Genomic DNA, 24,766 nt, shown 5'->3' with positions numbered 1-24,766 from the left:
TCTAAAAAGGTTGTTGACGATACTGGATGTGGAGGGAACAAGGAATACGTTTGAGAACTTGGTTGTTTCAAGGGAGATGGTGTTGTGAGGGAGGACTTGGCTGTTTCAAGGGCGACATTTGGTGTTGCGAGGGAGAACTTGGCTGTTTCAAGGGAGTCATTTGGTGTTGCGAGGGCGAACTCGGCCGTTTCAGGGGAGACATTTGGTGTTGCCAGGGTGAACTTGGTTGTTTCAAGGGAGACATTTGGTGTTTTGAGTGAGACCTTGGCTGCTGCGAAGGAGATCTTGGCTGCTGTCCAGAAAAATGGTTCGGTAGGAAACAAAGAGAATGTTGTGATACAAAAGCAAGAAGGATTTCATGATTTGGGTTCAGTTCCAGAACCTCCACATGTTACAGTTAGATTGGATGAGCCTTTGAGGTATTTGAAGAAGATGCTTCTTAAGGGCGATTTCTCAATGTTAGTGCTGACTGCTACGGGAGGATGTGGGAAAACCACATTGGCAATGAAATTCTGTCAAGATAAGGACGTCAAAGGTATGATAGTACTTTCTAATAGCTAATTGAGAAGTGTTATAGTAGAATTAATCTGTAATTTCACATCTTTTTCTCTCGATTAGTACAACTAGTATGTTATAGATGTCGTTCGTTGAGTTGAAGCCCTTTGTATGAGTTTACAGCACCTATTTATACCAAATCAAACCCAGCTTCAGATATATATAACACCAAAGTTAATCCAAAGTGTAATATTTCAATTGCTTGAATATTATGTCTTATTGGATATTAGTCTCACTCATGCGTTATATCAGTAAAGGATCGTCCCCATTGCTGATATACAGTTCATATCTGAGTCTTACATGAATATAAATGGGTAGGAATTTACTACACTAGCTTCATGATTGAACTACGTTCCATTAGGACAACAACTTTAACTCGTTTCATACTCTTTGCATATGCTAGGGCTGTACTTGAGATCAAGGTTTAATTCAAGGAAAATATATTCTTTGTCACTGTTTCGGAACACCCCAACTCAGATGTAGAAAAGCTATATCAACGCATAAAGTCTCAGGAAGCAGGACAAGATCTACTGTTGGTCCTGGATGATGTTTAGTCCAACACTGTTCTAAACATCCAACACTGTTCTTCAGAAGTTTGTTGAATTGAAGTTGCGAAATTACAAGATCTTGGTGACATCGAGATCTGAATTTCCAGGATTTGGCACTCCGTATAAACTCAAACCTTTGGAGTATAAAGATTCAATGACTCTTTTGCGTCATTCAGTAGCCCTGGGAGATAGCTTGTTTGTTCCAGAAGATCTCCTGAGAGAGGTTTATTTCTCACTATGCAATTCATGACACAATATACTCATCAAGGCCTCACAAATTATAGGGCAATAAAGTGGGGATAAGAAATTGTTTTGATCTTTTATGATCAGTATACAAATACAAGTATGCACATATAGAAGCGAACACCCATTTTACCATATGAATGTGCAAATGATCATTCACGAATCACATATGATTTTAATTAAGAACTAAAACTAAAATAAGAATGAAGATAAGTAGGTAGTCATTAACCATTTTCATGAAACCATTGAGATGTTAAAAGAAACTTGAACTTACAGTCTGCAACTCAGATAGTAGTTGACATCATTTGGTACAACTAACCTGCAGATACTAAAGCACTGTAAGGGAGTTCCGCTTGCCATTACAGTGACCAGGAACTCACTTAGCGGACAAGCTGCAGAATCCTGGCTTTCAAGACTAGAAGACTGGCGTAGAGGTTCTATTCTTGATTATGAGACTAAGTTGCTTCTTTGCCTTCAAAGTAGCATAGATGCCTTAGGTGACAAAGAGGCTATCACCAGGGAATGTTTCATGGACCTTGTTTCATTTCCTGAAGATCAAAGAATCTCTGCTGCTGCTTTCATTGATATGTGGGCAGAGTTATATATGCTAGATGGGGACTTTCGGTCCATCAAGAACCTCCACAAGCTCGCCAGGAAAGGTCTGGCTAATCTTGTGATCACTAGGTACGCAAGATTTTATGTTTCTCCGGTATAATATTCTCATTGAAAATTTCTATGTTCATGAGTAGCTCCTACCATATTATACAACTGCAAGTCTGCAACTGACTGAGTTTGGATTGTTACCAGGAAGGAGAATATGGAGATTCTGGATAACTACTACAGCGAACACTTTGTTCGCCAGCATGATATGCTTAGAGAGCTGGGTATCTACATTGCGAAACTAGACCCAATTGAAGATAGAAAAAGACTGATTGTCGTAAGTGGACGCAATCAACCCAAGTGGTTGAGGGAGCAGAAATCTCAAGCCATCAATGCTCGCCTATTATCTATCTCATCTGGTTGTCCCATCTCTCTCTCTTTATAAAATGCATATACATGCATGTACCTATGACCAGCATATGTACACACACATACATACACATTCGTGCGTGCTCACATCCAAACACACACACACTCAGATTTGAATAGCACTATCATTTATGTTCTCCACACACATCAACACATACACAAGTACATGTATATGTACACACGCAAATGCATGTGCTCACACAGACACACACACTAAAATATGCAGTAAAGTTTAATGTAATTCTCACCTACTCATATCTCGTTGCATATTGTTTGCAGATGTAATGTACCCAACACAATGGCAGAGTGTTCATCTACCACAAGTTGAGGTTCTAGTTTTGAATTTTAAGACAGAACAATGCCTTACCTGAATTTGTGCAGAAAATTGACAAACTGAAGGTTCTAATAGTCACAAACTATGGTTTATCACCTACTGAATTGAGTAATTTCTATCTTCTGGAATCATTATCAAATCTGAAGAGAATCAGATTAGAGAGTATTTCAATTCATTCCATAACCAAGAACTGGGTACCATTGAAGAGTCTAAAGAAGATATCTTTATTCATGTGTAACATGGGTCAAGCATTCCACAATTGTTCCATCAAAATTTCAGATGCCTGGCCAGGTTTAGAGGAAATGAATATCGGCTATTGCCATGATTTGGTGGAACTGCCTGCCGAGCTCTGTGATCTTGTTCATATGAAGATTCTCAGTATCACCAACTGCCATAAGCTATCTTCCTTGCCTGAAGAGATCGGAAAGCTGAAGAATTTGGATGTATTGAGAGTAAGGTCCTGTACAGAGTTGGTAAGGCTTCCGGTTTCAATTGAGAACCTCACTAAGTTGCGCTGCCTTGACATGTATAATTGTTTCGGCATTAGGAAGTTGCCTGAAGGCATTGGTAAGATGAGAGGTTTAAGAAGGATCAACATGGGACAATGCTCAAGATTGGAGGAGTTGCCTCTATCAGTGTGGGATCTTGACGAGCAGTTAGAGGAAGTGATTTGTGATGAAGAGAAGAAACCTTTCTGGGATTCCTTCTTAGCCAGAGACAAAATCAAGGTGACAAAAGAAAAATCCACTCTGAATTGGCTCGAAAAGCCTCAGTTATGAAACCTGTCTTTCCTCAATAAATGTTGAAGCAACATGTTTCTGATTTGCGTTGCATTGTTTTCCTCAATAAATGTTGGAGCAACATGTTTCGTTCATGGTTCTGTTCAATTTCTATGTTTCATCATATGAGTTTGTAATACTGTTTATTTCAATCGCTTTTGAGTCTTCATATCTTGTGTTGTTTTTTTTATGTATAAATATCATGTTATTGTTTTACACAACATAAATAATGTGTACTATATTTTTTTGGATTATACGAAACAAAATGTGTTTTAACTGCACCTAATATGTTAATTATGCACTGGGTTATATCTATATGTTTTTTTTTTTTTTTTTTTTTTTTTTTTTGTGGTAAAGATTATCTAAGTTGTGGTTTACCATATTGTCAAAATATGATCAGTAGTGCTCGACCACAAGTGAGTTAACTGCAACGTAGAAATAATGGTTAAATATTTAATCAATCATTGCTCTTTGGTTCAAAACTTTCATTTGTCTTTCTCTATGCTTTTGTTTTCTTTCAAAACTTGCTTTCTCAATTTAGTAGGATAAGAAACAAATTTTTCTCTGTCACCATATGAAAGATTCCCAGACATGGTGATGCAGTTTCCTGGTTAGTTTCCAAGTCTTCCTCCGTAGTCAATTGAACTTTTTTTTGTTTATCCTACCTTGCTTGATCACTGACAACGTAAGAGAAAATTGAACTTTGTATTGCTTGTTTTCTAAATCTCTTTATTTTGGGTTCCAAATTTAAAAGTGTCTCACTTTTCCATTATCATCCATCCAATCTAAAAAATAAATTGAGTCAGTGGTCTCTTTTTATTAATTTTTAATACTTCTTCTCATCTGTATTCTTTTATTATCTTTTTTATTATTTAATAAAATTGAGAGATAGGGACTGGGAACTGTTGTTATATTGGGAAATGATCTCTTTCTAATCGTTCTAAACAGAAAGGAAGTAACCTACTTTATAGTTGATGGCTAATCTGAAGTCTTGGTTCTTTTTTACTGTCTTGTGTTGGTGTAGAGAGTAAAGCTACTATTGTAATCCGACGACCAACTTTATGTGTAGTTCTACTCGTCTAATCTGTTATCATCACACCAACTCTTTTTATTTATTTTTAGTTCTTCCTCACACCTGTATTCTTGACTATTCTTTTTTATTGTTTAATAAAATTTGGAGATAAGGGATTGAGAATTGTTGTTCTGTCTGGGAATTAGCTCTTTCTAATTGCTCTAAGTGCGAAGGAAGTAGCCTATTTTATAGTTGATGACTAATCCCGAAGTCTTGGTTCTTTTTTATTGTCTTGTGCTTATTTTAGAGAATAAAGCTACTATTGTAATCTAACGACCAAACTTTATATGAAGTATAGTTTGACTCGCCTATCCATTGTCATCCTTCCAACAAAAAAACAAATAGAGTAAGTCTATGGTCTCTTTAAAATTGTTATAAATAGGCAAAAGTTAGAGAAATAACCTTTACTAAAAACAGGAGCATAGCGGGTGCAAAATATCATGCTATAATTTTAGTAGCTATAACACAAAGGATGGCAGAGAAAGAGAGGGAAGGAGATATACTGATATTATTTATTTGATTCTTTCTTTTGCAGTGTGTTCTGATAACACATGGATCACTCTATTTATAGAGCTACTCCCATGAGAACATTCAAAAATGATATGATGGCTACTTTTGACAATATTACTTAACAACAAATATATTACTATTGTTTTCACCTTTTTCCAAATGCATGTGGGATGTGGGTATACTAATGCATGTGGAATGTGGGCATACACCATACAACTTTTACAACACACCCCCTTGGATGCCCACATATCAACATTAGTTGCCTCGTTAAAACCTTGCTTGGAAAAAAACTCAGTGGGAAAAAACCATAACGAAGGAAAAAGAGTACAACTTTACCTGGATTATTGATATAGTGTTATGTAAGCTTATGTTGCCTCGTTAAAACTTTGATAGGAAAAACCCAGTGGGAAAAATCCTAATCGAAGAAAAAAGAGTACAACATGCATGTCTCATGGATGCTCCCCCTGAATTATATCTCCCCATGATTATGCATTCTTCAAATTTAGTTGATTGGTAAGTCGACGTAATCTGATTCCCTGCACTAACTTCTGAAATGTACACTTTGGTAAAGATTTGGTGAACAAGTCTGCCAGATTTTCATTGGAACGGATTTGTCTGATATCAATAACTTTAGCCTTCTAAAGCTCATGTGCACTGGAAAACCTTAGAGATATGTGTTTAGTCTTATCGCCCTTGATGAATCCTCCCTTCATTTAGGCAATACAAGCTGCATTATCTTCATGGATGACAGTTGGAGTGTCTGTCTTTGAAGTTAAACCACATGAATTCCAAATATGATGGATCATTGATCTTAACCAAGAACATTCACGACTTGCTTCATGTAAAGCAAGTATTTCCGAGTGATTGGAAGATGTAGCAACTAGTGTTTGCTTTGTTGAGCACCATGAGATTGTTGTATCTCCATTAGTGAACACATATCCAATTTGTGAGACGGCTTTATAAGGATTAGAGAGGAAACCAGCATCTGCATATCCAGTAAAGATCTGGTCATTTGTGGATTTCTCTGAGTAGAAGAGACTCATGTTTGTTGTCCCACAAAGGTATCGCTAAACATCTTTTATTCCTTTCCAATGACGAATTGTTAGAGTAAAACTATACCTTACTAACAGGTTAACTGAAAAAGCTATATATGGTCGAGTACTTGTGCTAAATATAATAAAACACCTATTGCACTCAGATATGGTACTTCTGGACCAAGGACCATTTCATCATCTTCTTTTGGACGAAATGGATCTTTCTTAATGTCCGAAGAATAAACGACCATTGGCGTGTTAAGTGGATAAGCCTTGTCCATTCCAAATCGCTTCAGGATTTTTTCAATATAAGCTGATTGGTGGACCAAAATTCCACTAGCACAATGCTCGATCTGTAGGCCGAGACAATATTTTGCTTTCCCAAGGTCTTTCATTTCAAATTCGCTTTTCAGATATTCAGCAGTTTTATTAAGCTCTTGAAAAGTTCCAACTAGGTTCATATCATCGACATATACTGCCACTATAGCAAATCCAAAATTGGATTTCTGAATGAACACACAATGGCAAATGACATTGTTGATATATCCTTCTTTGATCAAATACTCACTGAGACGATTATACCACATTCGTCCGAATTGTTTCAGCCCATATAATGATTGCCTTAATTTGATTGAAAGTATACTTGTGGTTTATTAGTCGTTTCAGGCAGCTTAAGTCCTTCTCGGACTTTCATATATATGTTAGTATCTAATTCTCCATATAGATACGCGGTGATGACATCCATAAATCACATGGCAAGTTTTTCTGAAACCACTAAACTTATCAAGTAACGGAACGTAATTGCGTCCATTACAGGAAAGTACATCTCCTCATAATCAATTCCAGGTCTTTGTGAAAGACCTTGTGCAACAAGTCGTGCTTTATATCTTGCAATCTCGTTTTTCTCATTGTGCTTTCTTGTGAATACCCATTTCTAACCCACGGGATTCACATCAGGCGGGGTTTGGACTATCGGTCCAAAAACACTTCGTCTTTCCAAAGAATTTAATTCTGCCTAGATTGTATCTTTCCATTTAGGTTAATTTTTTCTCTGTTTGCATTCATCAACAGAGCGGGGCTCAATATCATTGTTTAATATGATTTCACTGGCTAGTGAGAATGTGAACATATTGTCGATGATTATTTCATTTTGATCCCACAATTCGTTATTACATGCATAATTTATGGAGATTTATTTGCTTTCATGCACTTCTGTCTCTTCAGGGACATGTGTCTCATCAAGGACATTTTCCTTTTCAGAATCATGAATTGGGGATTTATCATTCATTTTCTTTTCTTGAATGATTTCATTTGGATTCAGCTTTGCTCTCGTCTTTCTCTTTCGAAGGGCTAAATCTCTTGAACCTAGGGGTCTACCAAGCTTCAGGCGTGCACCAGATGATTCATTTGCTGCCACTTTATTTTTTCCAATAGGGACATCCATTTTTATAAGTGCATTTGCAGCTGGAATATGTGACTTTCTCACTTTTGAAACTAAATACATCTGGCATTTGATTAGCAATACTTTGAAGGTGAACGATCCTCTCACTTCATTTTCATATTGAGTGCTTCGTGGATCAAAATGAGATAATGTGGGAACAGCCCATGTCAACTCTTACCGTCCTTCTGGAACGGTATTTTCTCCCCCTAATGACGGGAAGACTGTCTCATCAAAATGACAATCCGCAAAATAAGCTGTAAATATATCACCTATTAAGGGTTCCAAATATCTAATGATAGATGGTGAACCAAAACCCACATAAATTCCCAGTCTGCGCTGATGTCCCATTTTAGTGCGTTGTGGCGGTGCAATAGGCACATAAACAACACAACAAAAAACTCGTAAATGTGAAATGTTTGGCTGATACCCAAACATAAGTTGTACTAATGAGTATTGGTGGTTGCCTATAGGTCTCAATCGAACCAATGATGCAGCATGTAAGATGGCATGTCCCAATGCAGAAACTGGCAATTTTATTTTCATAAGCAGAATGCGAGCTATTAACTGAAGCCGCTTGATCAATGCTTCTGCTAAATTATTTTGAGTATGGACATGAGGAACAGGGTGTTCAACATCAATGCCCAATGTCATGCAGTAATCATCAAAGGTTTGGAACGTAAATTCACCAGCGTTATCAAGTCAGATTGACTTAATGAGGGTAATCTGGGAACTGTGCTTGCAACTTAATTATCTGAGCAAGAAGTCTCACAAAAGCTACATTTCGAGTAGACAAGAGACAAACATGTGACCATCTGGTAGATGCATCAACCAAAACCATAAAATATCGAAATTGTCCACAAGATGGTTAAATAAGCCCACAAATATCCCCTTGAATTCTTTGCAAAACTGATGGGGATTCAGCATCAACCTTTAGTTGTGATGGTTTAATTACCAACTTCCCTTAAGAACAAGCCTTGCAAGGGTATCATTTGAAATAACAATGTGTCTACTGAATAATGAATGTCCATTATCGTTAGTAATGATCCTACGCATCATGGTGGATCCTGGATGGCTCGAACGGTCATGCTAAAACATGTAAACTTTTGAATCAATGAACTTCTGGTTCATGACAGTATGTGATTCAACTATCTTTATGTATGTATAATGTAATCCACTCGACAAACCATGCAACTTCTCCGATATACGTTTCTGGGTATCATTGGAGGTAATGCATAGATACTCCACATTTTCTGCATTTTTCGTTTCAATGTGGTATCCATTTAAACGTATGTTTTTTAAACTCAACAAATTTCGAGTAGATCGAGTAGCATACAACGCATTTTGTATGGACAATATTGTTCCATTTGGTAACATAATCTGGGCTTTCCTTGAGCCTTCAATTACGTCTAATTGGCTTGATATTGTTGTTACCCTTACTTTTGTAAGCATTAAACTTGAGAAATACTTTCGATCATGAAGTATTGTATGCGTGGTTGCATTGTTTGCAAGACAAATATCTCCGCTATTTCTCATGTTTTGAGAATAACCACAGTTTTTATCCATGTTTTCTGAATAAAGGGGATCACAGTTAAAAACAACTTATTCATAAAAGAAAATTGAAATGCCACTTTTATTGAATTGAAATGCAAGTTTTAAACTACAAGTTCAGAATAAAAAATACATCAAACATAAATGATTCAATCGGACCGATACACTTCATTCCCTATTTCCATAATGAATTCTGAAGCATCTAGGTGGTTTGTGTTCAACTGCCCTAATAAGTTGAGCACTGGATCAGGTATATCCATTGGCCTAGCTTAGTCAAGGAAATTGATCTTGACACCCCTCTCCTTGAGGGAGGCTTAATATAGATCCACCAAATGTTTTGGGGTACAACAGGTACGCGCCCAGTGCCCATTGCCACCACACCTATAGCAAGCTCCTTTAGAGTTTCTAAGAACGTTGTTCATATAAACTTTTCCTTTGTGGCGATTTGCGTTCTTAAAGCTCGGGCATAAATTATGCCTTAGAACCTGTTTGTGAAATTGGACACCATGGTTCTTGCTTTTCCCATTTGATTGGCCTCGCTTGGAGCCACGTCCTTGTTTGTAATTATTGCCACAATAGGATATGGTATTCCCTTCAAGGGAATCATCATTCACTTCTGGGAATGGTACCGATCCAGTAGGTCGGGACTGGTGATTCTTTATGAGGAGCTCATTGTTTTGTTCAGCTACTAAGAGCACAGATATCAACTGGTTGTATTCAATGAAGCAATGCTCTCTATACTGCTGATGCAGGAGCACGTTGGAGGCATGACAGGTGTTGAAAGTCTTTTCCAGCATATCTTCCTCATTAATGGTTTCCCTACAGAGCTTCATCTGTGAGCTAATTCTGAACATCGTAGAATTGTACTCAGCCACTAACTTAAAATATTGATCCTTAGGTGAGTCCACTCATAACGAGCTCTTGGAAGAATCATTGTTTTCTGGTGATTGTATTTATTTCTCAATGCCTTCTAGAGAGCTAATGGATCTTCAACCGTTAGGTACTCGCTCTTTAGTCCTTCATCAAGGTGGCGATGAATAAAGATCATGGCATTCGCCTGATCTTGAGATGATGCACTGTTTTCCTCCTTAATGATTTCTCTAAGATTTCCTGCCTCCAGATAGATCTTGGTATCCACTACCCAAGTAAGGTAGTTCTTCCTAGCAATGTCCAAGGCAACAAAATCAAGTTTTGCCAAGTTAGTCATTTTCTTTTGTAAAAGAAAGATGTGTAAGAACTTGTAATAATATGTATTCCTGGAGGAATATAGTGTTAAAACTTCTAGTTCTTAAAAAATTTTCATTTTGATATTCAATCCAAAATGATAAGCACTCGAGACTTAAGGCTTGAGATTTACATGATTGATGAGAAATGCGATTGTACCGCACCATTCTTATTGAAGTAAGCATAGGATGGGCGATTATTTCGCACCACTCAAACTGCAGGAAAATTTAAATATGCAGGGTGGATGATTATACCGCACTACCTAAAATTGTAGTAAAATTAAATAGCAAGCAAATTTAAATATGCAGAGTGGATGATTATACCGCACCACCTAAAATTGTAGTAAAATTAAATCTGCAGTCCAAGATGGGTGATAATACCGCACCATCTTTGATCGCAGTAAAATTAACATAAATAAATACTGGGTTAGTAATCACGAACTATACCAAACAAGAAATCAAATATATAAGTAATTGTTAAATTGAGAATAAGAAGCAGACATGGTGCAAACAGTTCTTCACGAGGGTATATCCAGTAGGTGAGGCAAAGGAAGAAGAAGAACAGTAAAATCCTAGGAGGAAACATTTTTTTTCTTTCGGCGAAGGGAAATGAGAAATGGTTAGAGAGTCGTACTGATAACATGTTATAAATAGGCAAAAGTTAGAGAAATAACCTTTGCTAAAGACAGGAGTAAAACGGGTGCAAAATATCACACTATAACTTTAGTATCTATAACACAAGAGATGACAGATAAAGAGAGGGAGGGAGATATACTGATATTATTTATTTGATTCTTTCTTTCGTAGTGTGTTTTGATAACACATGAATCACTCTATTAATAGAGCTACTCCCATTAGAACATCCAAAAATGATATGATGATTACTTTTGACAATATTACATAATAATAAATATATTACTATCATTTTCACCTTTTTCCAAATGCATGTGGGATTTGGCATTCACCATACAACTTTTACAACAAAAATAAAGTTTTGATAGAATGAATCAATTTTTGAGTTTGCTCTTTTAAAATAAAGTTGTGATTTTTTACAGCTAAAAACACGAAATTCCTAATTGAATACACCCCTAAGTTTAAAAGGGTAGATTAGTAAATTGCCTACATGTTAGGAGTTAAAGTTACCTTTTTGGGTAAAATCTTCCTCTTGTTACTGTTACTAGTTCTTTCTGAGAAAAGTACCACCACCGTCGTGGTTGTTGAGTTGGAAGTGAGCGGTGACCGGAGAGAGGGAATGCAATTGAAAGGTTCCAACTTGCGGCTGATTGCGAGTGAACACAACAATTTTCAGAAAAGGGATGGAAAACAGGTTTCTGGTAAGCGGATTCCCTGTCCACAAAGAAATAACAAGAAGAAATCCCCCATGCACACCAACAGTTTTGCGTTGCGGTCCGCAAAATTGGACAAGACTATGATGTTGTTAAGGATGGGCTTTTTGCAGGGGCTGCTGTAGGAACATTGTTTACTCTGCTGTATAATGTTGTTAAGGATGTCAAGGGCAAGACTATGATGTTTAAAGAGCTCGAAGATTTTTGAAGTGCTAATAACAAGTTTCTATATTTATATACATTTTATTTTATTTTGGAAGTCGACTTCCTTTTTATTTTGTTTCTTTATCAATATGGGAGTATCACTGACTGTGACTCTGTGCAACTAGTTGTTGATTTGTTTTGAATAATCAACATTATTTCTTACAATGTCTTGGGTGTATGAATAACAGAAAGAAAACAGTCATGATACAAACTAATAGGAGTAATACTAATTAGTAAACAACTTGTGCATGATGTTTGCTTATAACCAAACTAATAGTAGTAATAGCCTTATGTTATTCTTTACCTTGCTTGATCACCAATAACGTAAGAGAAAATCGAACTTTGTATTGCTTGTTTTTCTGAATCTCTTTATTTTGGGTTGCAAATTTAAGAATGTCTCACTTTTTTATTATCATCCATCTAACCAAAAAAATAAATATAGTCAAGTCAATGGTCTCTTTTTATTGATTTTTAATTTTTCCTCTCACTTCTATTCTTTTATTATTTAATAAAATTCGGAAATTGGGGATTGATTGGTACTACTGTTTTATCGGAAATTAAATCTTTCTAATTACTTTGAGCAGGAAGAAAGTAGTCTATTTTATAATTGATGGCTAATCCAGATGTCTTAGTTTTTTTTTACTGTCTTGTGCTGGTTTAGAAAGTAAAACTACTACTGTAATTTTAAAACCATACCATATATGTAATGTAGTTCGATTAACATAATCCATTATATATCATCTTTTCAACCGAAAAAATAAATCGAGTCCAGTCAATAGTCTCTTTTTATTGATTTTTAATTCTTCATTTGGCAGCATGATTATAGAAGTTGATCCGTAATTCAAAACCAAGAACGTGCTTACAATTTTATATTACGTTGTCACGAAGCACATCATATGTGAATTTGGCTTTGGATAATTTAGAATCTGTTATTGTTAATCTTTTTTAATCAATTTTTCTCACATTTTCAAAGTTATATTGTCTGATCTGCTGGTAGTGGGGGAACAGTTTTCAGTGTGATCTACGACATCTTCAAGGAGGCGAAAGCAAAGACGTCCATGTTCAAACCCGTCTTGGATGTATTTTGATTTCCTTTACGTTGATCATGATGACTAGTGGTAGGTTTATGAATTATTTTCCAGGAGTTAAATGAGTAAAAGTAGTACTCAACCTTCTTTTAGAGCACAAATATTAGCGGAAATTCTCTCATGCACATGTTTTTTCATGAATGAACTGTTGAGATCTAAGACAAACCTCATTTTCGACCTACTCTAAGAGCAGTTCCACCGGGGAACTGATAGGCCGGCACCTAGCCAAAAAAATGGCCCGACACCCAGGCTTTGCACTCCAGCCTAGCGGATAGGCCGGCACCCATCTTAAGTCAGGCAAGAGACTGGTCCATAATCGACATACCTATGGGACGACCTACTTGATGCAGGCTGACGTTAGTCACTTTTATTTTATTTTTTTTTGCGCCAGAGAGGGACTTGTTGTGGAGGTCGAGTTCGTCGGAAAATCTGAAGAAAAAAAAAATGCACCGACAACATGTTTGCATCAAAGCAAAGGTTTCCAACACGATTTATAAGTTAGAAACCATAAGAATAGGATTGAGAGCTTACCCAGGTGAAATGCAAGAGATTTCACCGAGAATTGGACCTTGAACTCGTCGGAGTTTGTCCGTTTTCCTTTGTCGGAATCACATGCAAGGAATTAAGCCCTCGAATTAACCACAAAAATTGCAACACAACAGGATTTAAAGCTCAAGAACACAATACAGTGATAGAAACATCACCTGGGTTAGAGATTGAGAGCTCAAGCTCTCGACTTCAATGGTAGGACCTCGCACCATGCACCGATGCCGCATGCAAGGCCATGGTTGGGTTCCTTGAGCTCCAGGGATTACAAAAATAATATTTTGTGTTTGATTTGTTGAAGGTTTTGAAGAGGAAGGAGAAGGAGAGCTCACGGGAGTGAGCTGGAAAAGAGAGAGAGTGAGAGAAAATAGATAGAGAGAGAGGGAGAGAGAGAGAGAGAGAGAGAGAGAAAGAGAGAAAGAGAGAACCGGTCAAATGAGGGGAAACATGTCATTATTTTAAAGGTCCAATTGGAGATGCATTTTATTTAATCATATTTTAATAAAATGGACTAGGCTATTTTTTGTTAGGGGTGGAGATGCATTTGGCCTATTATTGTTTATTGAGTCTATCATTGTTCACTGAGTATATAAATGCGTTGGGTGCTAGCGCATTTGTGTTAGGTGTGAAACTGCTCTAAGGATTGCAAGACGACAAAAATGTATAGGCTCAAGTGCATAATATGGGCTAAAACTTTTGCGGCTCGAAGACTTTTGGATCCAGTTAGAGCATCTCTCTAAGAGAAACTCTAAATTTTTTTTTACACTAGCAAGTGAACAATATAAAAATATTATTTTAGCTACTCAACTTAATCTTTCATTTCCAACAACACTCTATTTTAACAAATTTTAAACATTTTATTATTAAAAATTCAAACTCAGCTCACTCATTTTGTAAAACAATATTCCCTCTTCATTTTCTCCTTGCTTAATGGTCTACCCTCCAATGTTATTTTTTTTTTTTTTTGTAACATTTAGTAAGTGAATAGCTGCACTCTAAATTTAAAGAGTGGTCGTTTATTTTGTTATAACAGAGACTCTTTTATAACATCTTTTAGAGATGAATTTTTTGAGTTTTGCTCTTTTAAACAAGAGTGTTTAGCATGTTGATTTTTTTACAACAAAAAATTACGAAACTTCAATTTTCCTTTTAGTGCGGTGATACAAAAAATATAGAAAATAAATTTAAAAGGGTAGATCTGTAAAATTGCCTATATGGTCAGGTCGGAGTTAAAGTTACTTTTTGGGTAAAAACTTCCTCTTGTTACTTCTGAGAAAAGAAGCACCACAGTAGTGGTTGTTGAGTTGAAAGTGAGCGGTGACCGGAGAAAGAAAACACAATTAAAAGGTTCCAACTTTCGACTGATTGCGAGTGAACACAACACTTTTCAGAAAGGGATGGAAAATGGTACTGTTTGCGTTGCGGTCTAGAAAATTTTAAATTATTTCAAATATTATTTTATCTTATTTAGTTATCTTCGGATCATTGCAGTGTAATTACGCTCTTGTCGAAAGCCATGAGTGTGGTAGGTGTGACGTTTTGGTTAGCGGAAGCTTCTTCTTGGTCAGTCAATGCAAAATATCTTAGTTTCGAAGTTTCCCAGAAAGCAGCTTCTGCAATTTGCTTGGTAAGAAATTCTTAGCCTCCTATTGAAGCAGAATCGGTTTCTTCCTTATATAATGAGCATTTTTATTTGGGTTTTTCATACTGCTATGTTCTTCTCTTGTCTTTAAGTTTTGATTGAAATTATTACTAGTTAGTTTTCGGATTTTCTGGTGTCGGGTTTTGTTTGAGAGAAGCTGGAATGGGAGGAGTTGGGGAGATTTTTGCAGGTGCTGCTCTGGGACCAGTGTTTACTCTGCTGTATGATGCTGTTAAGGATGTCAAGGACAAGACTATGATGTTTAGAGAGCTCCTCGGAGATCTCGATTCCACGCTAGAAGCGTTAAAGCCGCTGATCGATGACATTGCGAAGTACAACGCGGAGTTGGCTCAATCAAACATGCAAGTAGAAAAAATTGAGAAACTAATGGAGGATGGGAAAGTGTTAGTTCTCAAGTGCTCCATGCCTAGCCGGTGGAAAGGCTTCAAAAAGTATAAATACGCCAAGCAACTTCTCAATTTGGACAAGTGTCTAAACAGGTTGTTGACGGTACTGATTGTGGAGGGAATAAGGAATGGGTTGGAGACCTTGGCTGTTTCGAGGGAGAACTTGGCTCTTTTAAGGGAGATAGCAGGTGTTGTGAGGGACAAATTGGCCGTTTCAAGGGAGACATTTGGTGTTGCGAGGGAGAACTTGGCTGTTTCAAGGGAGACATTTGGTGTTGCGACGGAGAACTTGGCTAAGTCGGAGGAGATCTTGGCTGCTGTCCACCAAATTGGTTCGGTTGGAAGCAAAGAGAATGTTGTGATACAAAATCAAGAAGGATTTCATGATTTGGTTTCAGTTCCAGAACCTCGACGTGTTACAGTTGGATTGGATGAGCCTTTGAGGTATATAAGGAAGATGCTTCTTGAGGGCGATTTCTCAATGTTAGTGCTGACTGCTACGGGAGGATGCGGGAAAACCACATTGGCCTCGAAAGTCTGTCAAGATGAGAAAGTCAAAGGTATGATACTACTTTCTAATTGCTGATTAATTGAGAAGTGTTATAGTAGAATTAATCTGTAATTTAACATCTTTTTCTCTCGATTACTACTAGTAGTATGTTATAGATGTCGCTTGTTGAGTTGAAGCCCTTTGTATGAGTTTACAGCACCTATTTATGCCCAAATCAAACCCAGCTTCGGATATATATAACATCAAAGTTAATCCACAAATGTAATATTTCAAATGCTTGAATATCATGTCTTATTGGATATCTGGTTTCGAAATTCAAGCTTTCTTTTTTCCATGACTAATATGTGGTATATCTCGGATATCATAGTTCACTCATGCATTATATGGTAAAGAATCGTCCCCATGTCTTATTGGATATCTGTTATACGGTTCATGAGAGGAATATAATTGGAAAATCCCATGGGTAGGAAATTTTACTTGACAGGGTAACGAAGCATTTACTACACTAGCTTCATGATTGATCAGGTTCCTTTAAGAAAATTGCTTCACTCGTTTCATACTCTTCAATTTTACCATAGTATATTGTTCCTTGTTTTCACATTTATCTAACATATTTCTTGTATTGTATTTTGATAGATAAATTCAAGAAAAATATCTTCTTTGTCACCGTTTCTAAAGAGCCCAACTTAGATGTTCTACAAGAGCTATATCAACGCATAGAGTCTCAGGAAGCAGGACAAGATCCTATACTGTTGGTCCTGGATGATGTTTGGTTCGAATCCAAATCTCATCTTCAAAAGTTTGATGAATTGAAATCACGAAATTACAAGATCTTGGTGACATCGAGATCTGAATTTCCAGGATTTGGCACTCCGTATAATCTCAAAGCTTTGAATGATGAAGATGCAATGACTCTTTTGCGTCATTCAGCAGCCTTGGGAGATAGCTTGTCTGTTCCAGAAGATCTCCTGAGAAAGGTTTGTTTCTCACTATGCAATTCACGACATATATACATACCAAGGCCTCACAAATTATGGGGGCAACAAAGTGGGGAAAATAAATTGTTTTGATCTTTTACGATATGTACACACATACAGAAGTGAACACCCATCTTACCATATGAACCTGCAAAAGATCTTTCACTAATCGCATATGATTTTAATTAAGAACTAAAACTAAAATAAGAATGAAGATAAGTAGGTAGTCAATAACCATTTTCATGAAACCATTGAGATGTTAAAAGAAACTTGAACTTTCTGTCTGCAACCCAGATAGTAATTGACATCATTTGGTACAATTAACCTGCAGATACTAAAGCACTGTAAGGGAGTTCCCCTTGCCATTACAGTGACTGGGAAATCACTTCGCGGACAAGCTACAGAATTCTGGCGTTCAAGACTAGCAGACTGGTCTAGAGGTTCTATTCTTGATTCTGAGACTGAGTTGCATCTTCACCTTCAAAGTAGCATAGATGCCTTAGATGTTATCATCAAGGAATGTTTCACGGACCTTGCTTCATTTCCTGAAGATCAAAGAATCTCTGCTGCTGCTTTCATTGATATGTGGGCAGAGTTATATAAGCTAGATGAGGACTTTCTGTCCATGAAGAACCTCCACGAACTCGCCAGCAGAGGTCTGGCAAATCTTGTGATCACTAGGTACGCAAGCTATTAAGTTTCTCCTGTATAATATTCTCATTCCATATTTCCACATTCACGTGTCACTCTGACCATAATATGCAACTGCAAGTCTGCAACTGACTGAGTTTCGCTTGTTACCAGGAAGGAGAATATAGAGATTCTGGATGACTACTACATCGAACACTTTGTTAGCCAGCATGATATGCTTAGAGAGCTGGCTATCTACAATGCAAAACTAGATCGAATAGAAGATAGAAAAAGACTGATTGTCGTAAGTGGACACAATCAACCCAAGTGGTTGACGGAGCAGAAGTCTCAACCCATCAATGCTCGCCTATTATCTATCTCCTCTGGTTGTCCCATCTCTCTCTTTATAAAATGCATATATGTGCACATATGCACGTCTACCTATGACCAGCATACTTATCCACGTATATTCACATTCGTGCGTGCTCACACACACATGAACACAGAGACACGCTAAATTTTGCGCTTAAGTTTCAATTAATCTCCTACTCATATCTCGTAGCATATTGTTTGCAGATGGAACGTACCCAACACAATGGCAGAGTGTTCATCTACCACAAGTTGAGGTTCTAGTTTTGAATTTTAAGACGGAGAACAATGCCTTACCTGAATTTGTGCAGAAAATTGTCAAGCTGAAGGTTCTAATAGTCACAAACTATGGTTTATCGTCCACTGAATTGAGTAATTTTGATCTTCTGGAATCATTATCAAATCTGAAGAGAATAAGATTAGAGAGCATTTCAATTCATTCCATAACCAAGAACTGGGTACCATTGAAGAGTCTAAAGAAGATATCTTTATTCATGTGTAATATGGGTCAAGCTTTCCACAATTGTTCCATCAAAATTTCTGATGCCTGGCCGGGTCTAGAGGAAATGAATATTGACTATTGCCATGATTTGGTGGAACTGCCTGCCGAGCTCTGTGATCTTGCTCATGTGAAGGTTCTTAGTATCACCAACTGCCATAAGCTATCTTCCTTGCCTGAAGAGATCGGAAAGCTGCAGAATTTGGATGTATTGAGACTAAGGTCCTGTACAGAGTTGGTAGGGCTTCCGGTTTCAATTGAGAACCTCACTAAGTTGTGCAGTCTTGACATGTATAATTGTTTCGGCATTAGGAAGTTGCCTGAAGGCATTGGTAAGATGAGCGGTTTAAGAAAGATCAACATGGGAGAATGCTCAGGATTGAAAGAGTTGCCTCCATCAGCGTTGGATCTAACCGAGCACTTAGAGGAAGTTATTTGTGATGAAAAGAATAAACATTTGTGGGCATCCTTCTTAGACACACACAAAATCAAGGTGGCAAAAGAAAAAACCAGTCTGAATTGGCTCAAAAATCCTCAGTAATGAGACCTGTCTTTCCTCAATAAATGTTGGAGCAACATGTTTCTGATTTGTGTTGCATTGTTTTCTTCAATTTTCACCTTCTTGCGTGATTTCGTTCTTGCTTCTGTCCAATTTCTATGTTTCATCATATGCGCTTGTAATACTCTTTATTTCAAACTCTCTTGAGTCTTAAGATATTTTGTGTTGTTTTTTTTTTTTTTTTTTTTTGGTGTATCATGTTCTTGTTTTACACAATATAAATAATGAATAATGCGTGTTATAATTTCTTGGATTATATGAAACAAAATGTGTTTTAACTGCATCTTATATGTTATTTATGCATTTGGTTATATAAGTTTTTTTTTTTTTTTTTTTTTTTGTTGCTTACTTTGGTCAAGATGATTATCTAAATTATGATGTACCGTATTGTCAAATTATGATCAGTAGTGCTCGACTGCTAGTGAGTTACTGCAACGTAGAAATAATGGTTAAATAGGCCAAAGCAATCAGGGACTCTTCGGGGGTGCCGCCGGTTTGCTCGGTCTCGGCCGGGATTCCCTCAGGAGTAATCTGCCTTGAAATACAACCGGTTCTTCTCCTACTGCCTCCCCTCCAAATCCAGCGGCACTGGATACCTCAGCTTCGGCAAAGGCGGCGGATCTTCCAACGCCGTGAAATTCACACCCCTCGCCGACGTCTCCCAAGGCGTGAAATTTACACAGGCCTTCAGCAATGACCTGGAGGATGGCAGGTGGCTCGAGCTCTTCGAACGTGTTGACGATGATTTCTTTGGATTTGGGAAGATATGAGAAAAAGGAGAGGAAGTCCCAATAAGCAGGGTTGTCTCGGTCGAGCACCGGCTCGATCATGTGTATAGCCTTCAGAGGAGATTTCCGTCCGGGGAATTCGAAAATGGTGTCGGTGAGGTCCTTTGAACTCTGGGTGGTTTGTTCATGGATCTTAGGGAAATACAAAAAAGCAGCCAGAGCTGCGGCCCAGAAGAGGTCGATGATGAAGGCGCAGACGACGGGTGAAACGGAAAAAAAAAAAAAAAAAAAAATTGTTAACGGGTGAAAGGGATGATCGGTTAGCTTAACAGGTTAGGTTTGAATAACCCGTTAAATTAACGGATCAGATGAAACCCGATCCAAACCCAATAAATCCGACCCATTTACACGTCTACTTGATATACAAATGGATGATCGTGATTAATTTTTGGATTTAATTTAGCTGTTGATGATTGTGGATGAGTTGTGAAACTTCTTTTCTATTATGTGATTTGTGCCTGTTATGTTTTTCTTATCTTGATTATATTTGATTGAGGTCATGATGATTTATGGGTATTTTTAAATATGATACAGGTCTGAGCATTCTGGTTAGCAGGCCCGCTTAGTTGAATCAGCTAAGTTTCATGTCTGACATCGACGTACAGCTTCCCACTGCCTTTGGTATGTTTTCTGTTAATTCATAACTCATTTGACTGTGTTTGTGCACTTGAATGCATGCCTGTGTACCTAGATGCCCGAGAGATCATTTTTTAAATTGAATTCAATTGGATAAGTTTTTTAATTGAAAACCTGGGTACCTAGATGCTCCAAAGATCATTTCAGTCATCGATACAGTACTGTTGTAATTTAGTAGATGTGCAGTTTGAGAATTGGTGTCATGCTCAAATTTTGGGCCTCTTTCTTTTAAATTTTTCTGCGTACCGAGTGTAAACATTGCTGATAATGTCATTGTTTACAATTCAGTCAGTGGACAAAACCTAGGGAAAGAGTGAAAGAGTACGCAGGTATTTCCTCTGTTTTGGGTGAGTCTCAATTAACCAGTGCATATAGTTTGCTTCATTCTATCACTACACATTCTAATAACATTTACAATCTCATTTGTCATGGTAAAATTTTGGGCCTCTTTCTTTTAATTTTTTTTGCGTACCAAGGGTAAACATTGTTGATAATGTTGTTGTTTACAATTCACAGTCAGTAGACAGAACCTAGGGAAAGAGTGAAAGAGTATGCAGGTATTTCCTCTGTTTTGCGTGGGTCTCAATTGCCCAGTGCATCTATATTTGATAATAAAATTTAATACATAATTTGAATGGATCAAAGATTTTTTATTTTTGAAATGTTTGACTGAAGCTTTTAGACTCAATCAAATAACCGTTTATAAGAGATTAAGGCACATGTAGGACCTATTGTAAAAGAAAAATAAACAAAGGTGAAATCATTGCTACAACCATAATTTGGTTTTGTCATTTATAGATCATATTCCTTGATAATTATCAAATAAAATTTAATTTTGACGTTTCTGCCACTTGCATTGTACTGAAATGTCTTAAATCTTTCACTTTTATACCGCTACTCCAATGTTTTCTAATGTAGATCCATGTGGCGTTTAGGAAACCAGAGATTATGAGGTTTGAATATTTTCCATTTTTAGCTTAGTTTTGGGTAGGGAATTTTGATGAATTTATGTTTTTTTCCTCTTTTTCGGTGTTTTCAGGCGGCTAGAGCTGAATATGGAGAAGGTTTTGAGACTTCTAGACCTATTGGACCTCTCAAGGTTTATGTGGTAAGGAATTTATGGAGTTTTATGTATGGTAGTGAAATTGTTTCTGTATTATGTTGAATTTAATTTAATGGTTATACTTTATGTTGTTATGAGTTACTGTAGTTGATTTTTACTTTGGATTTTTTGAACAACAGATTGCAAGGAGATTTTCATAAACTGATACGATATGCAATGAAACTGGATGAAGCGTATGGTCGTATATTCTCTTTTGACAATTTTGTGGTAAGTTTCTTTAACACTCATTAGTTATGTGTTCCAGGTTCTGATGGCTAGAGGAATATCGTAGCTATCACGCTTTAACTGTGCAATTATTAAAAGATATCTAATGCTTATCAGTGAGTTTTTCCGGCAAGTGTTTTCGAGTTTTTCAGTGAATTTCTCTTATCTTCATTTTATCTTTTGAGTTGCATGTAATAGTTTATGGTCAATGTGATTTGATTGTGTAGGAAGACTAGCAAGTAGCAATGATGCTTCTTTTTAAGTTAATTACACTTCTTATTGCAGACAAAACCATTGGGATGACAACCTTGCATTTACGTTCTTTCGAAGCAATCCATACGTCCATATTGGTAAGCATCATTTTCCTATTTTTCTTTTATTATATATTTAATCAAATTGTAGTATTCTAACCAACAATTTGTTACTATAAAGGAATTAGCTTCATTTATTCAAAGCCTAATTAGTTAATTTATAAATTTATCTTTGTACTGTTATCATGCTTGGATTTTAAATATCTTAGCAATTACCTCAAAATCTCTAATAAATTTACCCTTTTTTTCTGTTGGAAATTTTGGAATTTTGGGTCATTGGAGAAAGAGGAAGAGTTTAGAGATCCCAGGAAGGAACATGGAAACTGCATCAGAGACTTTAGCTAAACTGAAACCGAATCCCCACCCAGAAGATAAATTTTATTTATAGACTTTCAGAGACACTTCCATTGCCCTACCTTTGTCTCAGCTTCCCCCAGACCGTTAAGTTTTGTTGCTTCTCATTCTCCTTCATTTATTCCTGTAATTTTTCATGTTTTACAAATTATTTGAATTTTGGATATTAGATTTTTGTTTCATTATGTATTGGCGTTTGTTTGATTAATTTGTTCTGTTGTTTTGTGTGAAATTGCATTCTTTGTTTTGGCGTGTTTTATTGGATATGTCAGAGTTATACAAATGCATGAACAACATATTACAATTTTGCGTTTAAAAGACGTCCAGTTTACGATGTTTTTGAGTTTTTCAGCTACTTTGTTTTTTATTTTCAACCCAAATAATTAACCTGCACTATGTTGTTGCCTATTTTATGTATGCATTTTTCCGTGCATGCTTCGTGCCGAAAGAAGAACGAGCAAGCCACTTTCTTGGAGGATTTGAAGGATCACGATTTTGTTAATGCTACTTGCTTCAAGACCACCGTGCAAAAGGTTTGTTCCCCTTTCGCATTTAATACTTTTACGGCATGTTCGTAAATGTTTTCATTGGTTTGCTTCTAATTTTGATTAGGTAATTTTGCATTCGTTTTTAGTTCTTTGGAATGTCAAAGAGTTGTCGCAGGGATGAGCAATGATACCAAGGAAGTTGGAGCGAATTACCTTTGTAAAATAACAAAATAAGAATTTTTTTGCAGCAAATAAAAATCTTTCCTATCCTGAGATATTTTTATTTAGATTAATCAATGTTATCCCAACATGTATTATTAGCTCAATTTCATATACTGCAGCCGATTTCTAATCCCACTAGCAACGCGCAAGCATTACTATCTAGTATTATCTAAGTGCTCGACCGCAAGTGAATTAACTGCAACGTAGAAATAATGGTTAAATATTTAATCAATCATTGCTCATTGGTTCAAAACTTTCATATGTCTTTCTCTATGCTTTCGTTTTCTTTTGAAACTTGCTTTCTCAATTTAGTAGGATAAGAAACAAAATTTTCTCTGTCACCATATGAAAGATTCCCAGACATGGTGATGCAGTTTCCTGGTTAATTTCCATTTCTTCCTCCACAGTCAATAATGATAATAGAAACACAAGTTCATAACGCGCGGAAGTTGCTAATGCCTTAGCTTCTTTCAGTGCGGCTGCTAGTGCCTATACGGCTATAAATGTTGGACCACCGTTCTAGATTTTGTAGTTGTCGCTTATACTCATGACCTTGAGTTTCGTCTTGTTTTGCATTTTCATTGTTTGTTTTTTTCTTCAGGGGTTTAGGTCGTGTTCCCCCGCCTATATTCTTTTATTATCGTTTTTATTATTTAATAAAATTCGGAGATAAGGGACAGGAGGATGTTGTTCTATCGGAGAATTAGCTCTTTCTAATTATTTTGAGCAGGAAGGAAGTAGCCTACTTTGTTGTTGATGGCTAATCCCCGATGTCTTGGTTCATTTTTATCACCTTGAGCTGGTTTAGAGAGTAAAGCTACTATTATAATCCAACGACCAAATCTTATATATAGTGTAGTTCAACTTGCATGATCCATTATCATCCTTCCAGCAAAAAACAAAAAACAAAATAGATTTAAGTCAATGGTCCCTTTTTATTGATTTTTATTTCTTCATTTGGCAATAGGATTATTGGAGTTGGTTTATAATTCAAAACCAAGAGCATCTGCGCATTTTTTAAAAATAAAGATCTCACATCGTTCTTCATTTTATCCATTTTCAATCCATAAGCTCTATGTTTTCAGCATCTGAGCATTTTTTTTTAACGAACAAAAATATAAAATAAACCAAACACCCTCACCCAAAAACCCCCAATTAAAAGAAAAAAAAATAACCCTAATACGCCTATATATATATGTGGGTTATTCATGTCTAGTTCACATGATCAAATATAAAGAACGAAAAGAAACTTACAGGTTCTTGGTTGCTTTCCATGATAAAATTGGAGAGGGTGCATATTTTTATTTTTATTTTTATTTTTTATTTTTTTTTGAAGGAAAGCAAGATATAGAACTAGGAGAGAGTAAGAAGTGGGAGAGACAGTGAACACCAACAACAAAACAAAGTGGAGGGAAATTTGGGAAGAAATAAATAGGGAGAAAGAAGAAGAAGAAAAAAAAAACATTAGATTGATCCATATTATATATTAATTAGTAGGAAAAAAATAAAGGAAAACTAACGAAAATGGCTTGAAAACTTTGAGTTT

At 36.5% G+C, this 24,766-nt stretch overlaps 1 protein-coding gene, 1 long non-coding RNA gene and 2 pseudogenes across 14 annotated transcripts; 3 read left to right on the top strand and 1 right to left on the bottom strand.

Moving 5' to 3' along the window:
- The first annotated feature begins 1,116 nt into the window (after window positions 1-1,116).
- On the top strand, window positions 1,117-3,582 carry LOC137747833 (putative disease resistance protein At5g66900; annotated as a pseudogene). The gene is made up of 4 exons (XR_015956684.1): window positions 1,117-1,326; window positions 1,672-2,030; window positions 2,154-2,365; window positions 2,655-3,582. The product of XR_015956684.1 is annotated as a putative disease resistance protein At5g66900 (transcript).
- Window positions 3,583-9,407: 5,825 nt separating this feature from the next.
- LOC137747834 (uncharacterized) lies at window positions 9,408-9,947 on the bottom strand. Its single transcript, XM_068487975.2, has one exon. It carries the CDS (start codon window positions 9,945-9,947, stop codon window positions 9,408-9,410), a length of 540 nt encoding a protein of 179 aa, XP_068344076.2.
- A 4,907-nt stretch (window positions 9,948-14,854) lies between these two features.
- Window positions 14,855-19,362, top strand: LOC137749041 (putative disease resistance protein At5g66900; annotated as a pseudogene). Its single transcript, XR_015956648.1, has 5 exons — window positions 14,855-16,109; window positions 16,697-17,037; window positions 17,369-17,718; window positions 17,842-18,053; window positions 18,244-19,362. The product of XR_015956648.1 is annotated as a putative disease resistance protein At5g66900 (transcript).
- A 147-nt stretch (window positions 19,363-19,509) lies between these two features.
- Window positions 19,510-23,350, top strand: LOC137748201 (uncharacterized). 11 transcript variants are annotated; one of them, XR_015956679.1, is made up of 7 exons: window positions 19,510-19,976; window positions 20,417-20,503; window positions 20,807-21,626; window positions 21,761-21,848; window positions 22,131-22,195; window positions 22,960-23,043; window positions 23,145-23,350. It is a non-coding gene; the product is annotated as an uncharacterized LOC137748201 (long non-coding RNA). The 11 variants fall into 11 exon arrangements; XR_015956673.1 differs by having other exon boundaries at window positions 19,511-20,085; XR_015956683.1 differs by lacking the exon at window positions 19,510-19,976 and having other exon boundaries at window positions 20,092-20,503; window positions 20,807-20,865; window positions 21,035-21,626.
- Window positions 23,351-24,766: the final 1,416 nt, after the last annotated feature.

Source organism: Pyrus communis, chromosome 2, assembly GCF_041283825.1.
Source record: "Pyrus communis isolate YQ-2024b chromosome 2, ASM4128382v1, whole genome shotgun sequence".
NCBI classification, from domain to species: domain Eukaryota; kingdom Viridiplantae; phylum Streptophyta; class Magnoliopsida; order Rosales; family Rosaceae; genus Pyrus; species Pyrus communis.
Note: the sequence above shows the minus strand (reverse complement) of the source record. Positions and strands in the feature narration are given on the sequence as shown.

What these genes read in the sequence shown, in the direction of transcription:
- LOC137747834 (XM_068487975.2), bottom strand. Translation starts at nt 9,947, where the DNA reads ATGTTCAGAATTAGCTCACAGATGAAGCTCTGTAGGGAAACCATTAAT.